The sequence below is a fragment of the Dichotomopilus funicola genome (assembly GCF_033296635.1).
Source record: "Dichotomopilus funicola strain CBS 141.50 unplaced genomic scaffold C8A04scaffold_7, whole genome shotgun sequence".
In the NCBI taxonomy this organism is placed as follows: Eukaryota; Fungi; Ascomycota; class Sordariomycetes; order Sordariales; family Chaetomiaceae; genus Dichotomopilus; species Dichotomopilus funicola.
In genome coordinates, this window is record NW_026944028.1 from 393,350 (window position 1) to 402,979 (window position 9,630).

Below are 9,630 nucleotides of genomic sequence, written 5' to 3' on the forward strand. Positions count from 1 at the left end.
CTTCGAGGACTGACTACCCCTCACTGGAACGAGTTGGAATGATAGCCTTATTTTCTTCTTCACAGCCCAAGAATACCTGAGCATGCAATGAAAAAAAGAAGTCTTCATCAAGTGTGTGAGTGTGCGAACTAATCATCAGCTCAAAAATACAAGACAAGGGAAGGAACTAACCTTAGATCAAGGGAGATTACGAGCTCCAGGCGTTAGCAAAATCCCCGGGAAGGCTACAACCGGCACCCACTTTGGGATGGTTTCACAGGGCTCCCGAGCTCCTGATCACCAGTACCCTGCATGTTTAAAACAACGGTCGGTTATCCCCGAAGTGCGATGGGGACAAACCAAGACCGCCTGCCCCGTCTCTGAGCCCGGGCCGAGAAGGTCGGCCGGTCGAGGGGCCCGGGCAATCAGATGGCTGCATTTAGAGTGAGCTTATGCCTTTTGACAATGCCCGCGTGCGACCCGCGACAGGATTGCGGGGGTCTGCGGGATTGTCAAAGTCCGGGGACCCGGGTGTGTAAGGGTATGAGCAGAACTCTGCTAAGTGGGTGGTACGGTGTGCAGGTAGGTGGGGGCTGGCTAGGCCCTCTTCACATACCTGCCCTTGGTCCGTGTGTTGTGGTCGGTTGGTTGGTCGGTGGGCGCGCGCCATTTGTGTGTGGGGTGAAAAGAGGAAGAGAGTGTGGAAGAAGGTGGGAGGAAAGAGGGGGGGAAGGGGAGTATTTATACTTTTCGGGGGATGCCCCAAGCACGGGCTGAATGTTCGATTGTTGATCTGGAACAACCTGGAAATATCCGAGCGAGATGCGAGAATGGAAATTGCTGGGTAGAACTATTGTTCGGTCAACCTCGGTGCCCTTTCTTTGGGCCGTGATTTGCCAGAATTGGGCGAACAGGTAGGATGAAAGAACAAACCAGAATCTCGGAGAGAAATAAAAGGGACAGTGCCCATAAATCAACACCACAAAGACATTGACACAATGGGCACATACAACACGCACATACAATGCGCATGTTGAATAGAGTCAGAGTACAATGATCAGATAATTCAGATCACAATGGAATTGTAACGTCCACTGGAGGGTTGAAGATCGATAGAGCGGCTCAACCTGATATTTAGATTTACAGGAACAAAAAAAAAACAGATCTCATTACACAGTGGGGAAATGTGCCCAATCAAAGGTGAAAATGTAGAAATAAATTAGCCATGTGGTTCCTTCTAACTGGGATTTTGGGAAAGTGTTGTCAACTCCGACTCAACTGAGTTTACGGCCAACACGAAAAAAGAATGCACCGTGGCTGATTCTAGGATATTCTCCTGTATGTACGCACTGTAGTATGCAATGCACATGCAAAACACAGATGGAGTAGAATGCTGGTTTGGAAACTTGGAATGTCCTAGACTCCTAGATTCTCAGGTCTCGGTCTCTCGGAGACTCGGACTCTTGTTAATCGCTTCTGTAGTTTTCTACCGGAAATCGGTTCTTCTAGAAGAGGTAGATGCTTAATCTCCGTTACAAGATGAGGCCAGCTAATTCGACGGTAGATGATACTAGAAAACATATGCAAGGTTTACCGAGAATGATGCTTTTTACATCCACCTGCAGCGTGTTGGTTGACATCCGAAACGGGCAATGAGGCTTGACTTACAGAAATATGGGGCTGGAGGTGTGGCTGGTTCGCTGTTCTGCTCAAAGTTATGGTCACATGACTCCGTGGGGGAGCCGCGTTAGCTGCCTGCAAGCCCGACGCGTCTTTGAAATCAACACAACCCACTCCAATTGATTTGCCCCGTTACACCTCAAAAGTTTCCGAGTTTCCCACGCCACTGACCAGGCACTAAAATAATTGGACCACACGATTGTGAATTTTTCACTGGGACGTGGATTTGCTGTCTCTGGCCGTTGCATTAACATGTTCGTCCGTTTTCAAAATTCTTGGAATGTGCATACATGACTGATGGAAGAACATAGGATGGTTGCATTGCCCGGTACGCCCCTCGGCGGGAAACCGACTTCCGCGCCGCGCAGTCGCTTTCCTACACCACAATCCGTCGATCGTTTGCATAAACCGTTTAAATGTCCCGGGTCCGCGACACGAACTGTTGCCACAGACCGACCGGCCCGGAAGCGGAGGAAGGTCGACTACGGGGGCGCCGACGGCGACGCGGATGCTGATAAGCCATACACCAATGCTGACCGTCTCGCTTTGGCAAACCGCGATGTCAACCGGTTCCCTGTCTTCAAGGCCAAAGACAAGCATTTGGTCTTTCGGAAGGCCTTCTCCATCCCGCTCGTCAACAAGGACAGTGCAGCGTATAACCCTAATCGGCCACCTCCCACGCTGGGGCTGAGACAGGGCGCTGTGTTTATTGCGAAGCCGTTGCATGACCCTTCTGGAGAGTTTGCTATTGTTCTTCACGATCCGACGATTGATGACAAGCCTAAGGAGAAGCCACCGACGGAGGATAAGAAGGAAGCAGAGGCGGAAACGAAGGTGGACGCGCCCTTGATGCACAAGAGCTTGGCCGAGATTCTTGGCATCAAGAAGAAGGTCCAGGGTGAACACCCACGTGTACCTGTTGTGATTGACCCGAGGCTAGCCAAGGTGCTCCGGCCTCACCAGATCGAGGGTGTCAAATTCATGTACCGATGCGTGACAGGGATGGTCGACGAAAAGGCGAATGGGTGTATTATGGCCGATGAAATGGGTCTCGGCAAGACCCTTCAATGCATCACGCTGCTCTGGACGCTGCTCAAACAGTCTCCTGATGCGGGCAAACCCACGATTCAGAAAGCCATTGTGGCTTGTCCGGCTACTTTGGTGGGCAACTGGGCGAACGAGTTGACCAAATGGCTGGGAGCTGATGCCACCACGCCTTTCGCTATTGACCCCAGAAAGACGCCGAAGGAGGAAATAACCCGCCAGATTCGACAATGGGCCATTGCTACTGGCCGCTCTATCACGCGCCCGGTCCTCATTGTCTCGTATGAGACCCTTCGTTCCTATGTGGAAGAGCTCAAGAACACGCAGATTGGTTTGATGCTCTGTGACGAGGGACACCGGCTCAAGAATGAGGACAGCCAAACATTCGGCGCCTTGAACAACCTGAACGTTACCCGGCGTGTTATCTTGTCTGGCACACCGGTTCAAAACGATCTGACCGAGTACTTTGCTCTCATCAACTTCGCCAACCCAGCTCTCCTTGGAAACCGGTTAGAGTTTCGAAAGCGTTTCGAACTACCTATCATCCGTGGACGAGATGCCAATGCTTCTGACGCCGACCGCAAACGTGGTGACGAATGCCTCGCTGAGTTGATCGCCGTTGTCAACAAGTTTATCATCCGGCGCGCCAACAATATCCTGTCCAAGTACCTCCCGGTCAAGTACGAGCACGTGGTATTCTGCAACTTGGCGCCGTTCCAGTTGGACCTCTACAACTACTTCATTAAAACCCCCCATATCCAAGCCTTGCTTAGAGGCAAGGGATCTCAGCCGCTCAAAGCCATTGGCATGCTCAAGAAGCTCTGCAACCACCCCGATTTGCTCGACCTTGCCGCCGATCTGCCGGGCTGCCAACAGTTTTGGCCGGAAGACTACGTACCAAAGGATGCTCGCGGCCGGGATCGCGATATCAAACCGTGGTATTCTGGCAAGATGCAGGTTCTCGACCGTATGCTGGCCCGCATCCACGCCGAGACCAACGACAAGATCGTGCTGATCAGCAACTACACTTCGACGCTTGACCTCTTTGACCGTCTCTGCCGTTCTCGCGGCTACGGCTCCCTGCGACTTGACGGGACCATGAACAGCGCCAAGCGCCAGAAACTCGTGGACAAATTCAACGACCCCAACGGCAGCGAATTTGTCTTTTTGCTTTCCTCCAAAGCAGGTGGCTGCGGTATCAATCTGGTTGGCGCCAACCGGCTGGTGCTGTTCGACCCAGACTGGAACCCAGCGATGGACCAGCAGGCGCTGGCCCGTGTGTGGCGTGACGGACAAAAGAAGGACTGTTTTGTCTACCGCTTCATCGCCACGGGAACCATCGAGGAAAAGATCTTCCAGCGGCAGAGCCACAAACAGAGTCTGAGCTCGTGTGTCGTGGACTCGGCCGAGGACGTGGAGCGCCATTTCAGTCTGGATTCCTTGCGGGAGTTGTTCCAGTATCGGGCTGACACCCGCAGCGATACCCATGACACGTTCAAGTGCAAGCGCTGTCGGCCGGACGGGAAACAGCATATCAAGGCGCAGGCTATGCTGTACGGTGACACGAGCACATGGAATCACTTTGTGAATGATGCGTTGAATGGGATTCAGGATCATTTGCTGAAGCAGGAGTGTGGTGGTGACGAGGTTAGCGCGGTGTTCCAGTACATTTCTCACTGAGTGCTTGACGTGGGTGTTACTGTTATGAAGTCAATTTCTTACTCTTTTTTGGCTCTTCTTTTTTTCTTGACCGAGGCGAAATGGGTGGAAAGGGGACTCATTTCCAAGGATTGTGCTGTGTTGGGAGTCGACGGGTATTGCTGGAGCGAGAACTGCTTGCTGCCATGACTGATGCAGAGAAGATTATCACCATACAGTAGATAGCGGGAGTTTTCATCTACGAAGTAGACTTATGAACATTTCCGGGGAGTACTAGAGTACTACTACTATACTATCCTAGATGCGCAGAATTGCTACACACTCATTATAGCTCATCCTTACCACCCGCGGTCTTCACCTCCTCTTCCTCAAACCGCCTACTCTTCGGGTTCCGCTCGCTGCTCTCTTGCTCCCCCTCAAGAACCGTCACATCCCCAGGCCGCTTCCCCGCCGCCCTCTCCCTCGCCAACTTCGCAATCTCCTCATCATACTCCGTCCACTCCGGCACTTGGCGCCGTGCCCGGTCCAGCTTCGGTTCCTTCGTCTGCGGGTTATTACACAGATCAATGGTGCGCGCCTCCCGCAGCGTCTCATCGCTACACCACGTCTCACACCACAACCACTCCTGCGGCAGGCTGTGGATGGGGATTTGGAACTGCATGTGATTCGGCAGGTCCTGGTCCAAGTTCGCGAGCGAGTTGGGGTCGGCCGAGAGCGAGTGGTACTGTTGGCGGAGGCGGTCGCCAGCAGCCAGCTCGCGGAAACGGTGCAGGTCGACAACGTACAGCGCGCTGATGTGGTAGGGCTTGTCGCGGAGGTAGTTGGCCCAGTATCCCGTCTTCCAGAAGCGGAAGCCTTCCATTTCGGTGCGGGAATCGCACATGGGCGTGAAGCCGTAGGGGGCGCCGTCGAGGTCTAGGTTGACGAGGTCGTACATGTCTGTGCGGACGATTTGGTCGGCGTCGACGAAGATGACTTTGTCGAGGGAGAGGGGGAAGAGCACGTCGAGGAAGAGGATCTTGTAGCCCCAGATTTCACGTTGTTTTTCTTTTTGTTGGCGGAGCCAGTGCGGCCATTTGTAGGTGACCATTTCGTAGGAGAAGCCGTAGTGCGCGGCGAGGTGGGGGATGAAGTCTTTGAAGGAGGGGGAGAGGAACTGCTCGATGAACCAGAACTTGACGGTGTGGTTGGTGTGCCGCATGACGGAGACCATCATGATGTTGAGCATGCGCTCGTAAAGGTGGCCGCTGGCGACTGAGAAGATGTTGATCTCGGCGTGTTGCTGGGCGGAGAGTGCTTTGGCGTCTGGGGCTGCCGGCTTCGCGCGCCCGAGAAGGCCCTCGGCAAACCGGATGCCCTTGGAGACAAATTCCATGGCCCCATTGCCAGCCGAGGAGCCAGCTTGCGACCCCTCGAGCACGTCTTCGGTTTCCATACCCGGGTTCCGCTTCAGACGTGGGTATAGCGTTGTGCCTTGGAAATCCATGAGTGCGATCTCGGCGGTGTCGTCACCAGGTGATGGTTTCCAACCCAATGCCCCAACACTTTCCATGGCAAAGATGTCAGAGCTGCGACCTTCCTTGAGCCGCAGGCTGTAGACACCGGGATTGGCCTTGAACTGGAAGAAGCCGAGGTTGGACATGATGATGGTGTCGGCAAAGTGAGAGTCGTTTTCAGTGCCCAAAACGAGCTGCACGCCGCGGGGCGGCTGGCCGGCTGGGAGTTCGCGTGAGTGGCCTTCGATTAGAATGTTTTCGAGCTCGTAGATGGCCTCGATGTTTTCGGTTCCTCGCCTGGCCTTGATGTCTTTGATGCGGAGATTGTCCAGGTCGTCGACCGAGACCTTGGACGTGACGAGCCAGGCAGGCGGGACATCCATGCCCGCAACAAGCAGGGTATCTTGAGGGACACCGGCAAAGTTGGCCGAGAGGTCTTTGACTTTGCCGCTCTCATCGAAGCTAGGAGATGACTCGAGAACGTAGCGGTAGAATCGCTTGACGGGAAGCTCGCTCAGACCGTCAGTCGGGTTGAGGAAGACTTTGACGTGGACGCCCTCGAGCTCGGAGAGGACTTTCAACACCGGGGCCCATTTCTGGCCGACCTCGCTGGCGGGATTGATGGACGCAACGAAGAAGATGGTCGCCGTGGAAGGGTCACCGGTTTCGAACGAGGTGTGGGTCGAGTTAAGCTCCTGGAAGGCAGCCGTCCGGAAAGAAGATGCTGAATCAAAGATACCTTGCGGTAGGTCCGAGATGCCAGAGAGTGCCGTTACGGAGGTCAGCTTGGCCGCATCAAGGGGGCCTGAAATCTTGTCGCCTAGACCCAAGTCCTCAGCGGCTTTGTAAACTGGGAGAATTCGGCTCGCACGTTCAGCGTCGAGCAGCTGCTCAAAGTCCTCCTTTTTGAAGTCCTCAGCAGATACAATGGGGCTGATCACGCGGCCGTTGAGGATGACAGCATTGTCACCCGCGTTGAGATTGGCGCTGGCGAGGAACTGGAACAGAGCAAGGTCATAGGCACGATCAATATCCGCCCCCTTGCCTTCAAGAATAGTCTCCAAATCGAGGAGCCTGTTGACACTGACGAGGTCATTCTCTTTCGCTTTGATGACTTGAGTAAGCTGGGAAGGCGAGGCAGTGAGGTCCTTGGGGTTATGCACAATATCAATGCGCACGCCCGAATTCTCCTGGCGGAAGCGAAGAGCGAAGAAAAGCAACTTCTGGCCTTCGACACGGTCCAAGTCAGCAACAACGGTCAGAGCAGCCCAGTCCTCCTTGGTGGACTGCTCATCGGCCTCGACCACTGGGATCTTGCTGAGGGCATCGCGGTGCTCCGTGTACACCTTATTCACGTCGAGTATCCTGAGGTCCTTCGAGTCTTCGGGAAAGATTAACGTGTTGCGTCTCGCAATCGAGTTTTCCAAGAACTTGCTTGGCACCCAAGTATCATCGTTAATCTGGCCAAAGTACGCGGCATGCTGCAGAGCCTGAAGGTCGCCCATCAGCTTCTGATTCATGACTTTCAGCCAGTTTTCGTCGCGGGGGATCGCAAAGCCGTCGAAGAAGACGGACGGGACGTCGCCATCAGCACGGAGACGTTCTATCCAGTGCTTGGAGAGGTGTATTTGTTTCTCATGCTCCTCGGAGGTGAAGATGTCCTTGAAGGCCAGAGGAACGGACTCAGTGCGCAGTGCCCGGTCTTTGACGACTTCGTTGAATATCCCTTCATCGGGTTTGGCCGTCTTCTTCGCCTCCGCCGACTTTTCGAGATAAGCGATGGCCGCGGAAAGTCCATGGGTTTCAATCAGGTAGTACACGACCTTAGCTTGCTCGATGGACTCTCCGGTGGGAGTGAGCGGAACAAGACCAAACCGGATGGGAATAAGCCTCTTCACAAAACCGGTGAGATGCGATGTGACCAGTTCGATATCCTCTAGCTTCGTGAAGTCGACGGGCACGACCAGGTTAAAAAGATCCTTCCGGATCTGGGGCAGTCCATGACCAAAGTGTTGAATCAGCGACCAAATACTCGGCGAGAACTCCTGATAGCGCTTGTCCTTCTCGATGTTGTTGATCCAGACAATCACCCGGCCATCTTCGATCTCATCACGCCAATCGAACCGGCGCGGCTCATCGCCACCAGACTTTGCGTCGGCAATCTCGGGGTGTCCCAGCAATGAGATAGCCTGCTGACCGCTGAGGCCGAGATCAAGCACACCGTTGATCAGTTTGCGCTCGCGCTTGAGAAGATCCACCAGGCCGAATGGTTGGATTTGCCGTTCTATCAGCTGGAGGCCGTTCATCCATAGCAAGTTAGCGCCCTCCGGAATCAGCACCTTACGGTTCCCCTCATGTTCTGTCTGAAATTCTGCCGAAACGTTTTGCGTAGCGAGCGAGGTCGAGTACTTGGGAAAGTCCTGAGTGAGCTTGATGAGCGTGTCGAACGGGGACTCGCTGTGTAGGATGAACGACGCCGCCTTCATACCCAGAGATGCAAGCTCTGATTTCTCCAGGGGCGTGATGTCTGTGATCTCCTCTTCCGTCAGCACGGCCTCAGTCGACCGGATCGGTTTCTGGGCCTTATCAACCGGTGCCTGAGTGTCGCTCGTATCCCGGTCATCAATAACGATGTAATCGGTACGCTTTAGGGCGAGCTCAACTCCGTAGCCTTTGACGGACAGAGGCTGACTTGAGTGAGTCGCGCTCCGCTTGTACCTGATCCGGTACAAACCCTCGCTATTCCGGGCCATTTCCGCCGCAACCTGGTGAAAAATGCCAAAATTTGGTGCCGTAATGTCCGCATAGAGGATGACATCACGGGGACCACTGCCGGTTTTCCGATCGAACGGTAGCGTCCGAGATTGGGGGTCCTCTTTGACCTCTCCATGGACCGCATCCAGTACGGCACTGCAGAGTTGTTTCCCGTCCACAAGAAACCATATGTCACATCCATCTTGTGTGCCCGGCAACGTCGGCTCAACCGCGGTCGTGTAATATTGGTAATGCGCTTCGATACGGGGCGCTGCCGTCCGCATCGAGAGGGCTAACTTGAACGTCGACAGGGCCTCCCCATCCATGTGTCCGTCATTTCGAAGAATTTCGATAAACTTCTCGTATAATGCCTTATCTGTCTCGGCTTCAGCAAAGTCGCCTTTCGCGATCCGGTCGAGCAGCGCGAAGTATGCCGTGGAATTCTCGATGGCTGCTGTTTCTCTGTGTTCTGATGAGTTGACATTCGTAACGATGGAGAAAAGGTGCCTTACAGTAGCTCAACAAGATACGGGGCCGAAGGGAACGCTGCCTTGAGCGAAACATCAACAGATGGAGACCCTGCTACGTGGGTTGCGGGGAGCCATGACGCGAGAAACAGTGCCGTGAGGCCCCACGGGAGCTTTGAGAGTCGAAGCATGGCGCCTACAGCTGCCCAAGGGCGCCGCGATGAGTGGTGCTTTTGTTACAGTATTCCTTTTGTTCTGGATGTAGTGGTATTTAAGAAGCGTGAAAAGTTACGGAGTTCTCGGTTGGAAGGTGGTTGTTGCCACGTTGGCTGTTTGACGATGGTGATGGGCCAATGCCTCGCGTTGCAAGCCGCTCTTCACATCCAATGCTGGTATAAGTGAGACAATGGGTCTGGAATGGGTAAAGAAAGACGGTTGAATTTTCTTGGAATATTTGTCTCTTCGTCTTACACCCAATGCCTCTGTTTCCAGTAGAAGGCGGGGTGTTTATGAAGGTGAAGCTCGACTTTCATGTGGTTTAAGCTCCCATT

The 9,630-nt window shown here is 53.9% G+C and overlaps 2 protein-coding genes across 2 annotated transcripts; one reads left to right on the plus strand and one right to left on the minus strand.

Annotated features, from left to right (window-relative positions):
- Positions 1-1,971: 1,971 nt before the first annotated feature.
- C8A04DRAFT_9706 (P-loop containing nucleoside triphosphate hydrolase protein) lies at positions 1,972-4,383 on the plus strand (the record flags this gene model as incomplete). The annotated part of the gene is made up of 1 exon (XM_062785588.1): positions 1,972-4,383. One exon carries the CDS (start codon positions 1,972-1,974, stop codon positions 4,381-4,383), a length of 2,412 nt encoding a protein of 803 aa, XP_062640020.1.
- Positions 4,384-4,687: 304 nt separating this feature from the next.
- On the minus strand, positions 4,688-9,270 carry C8A04DRAFT_25570 (UDP-glucose:glycoprotein glucosyltransferase; the record flags this gene model as incomplete). Its single annotated transcript, XM_062779613.1, has 2 exons — positions 4,688-9,074; positions 9,125-9,270. 2 exons carry the CDS (start codon positions 9,268-9,270, stop codon positions 4,688-4,690), a joined length of 4,533 nt encoding a protein of 1,510 aa, XP_062640021.1.
- Positions 9,271-9,630: the final 360 nt, after the last annotated feature.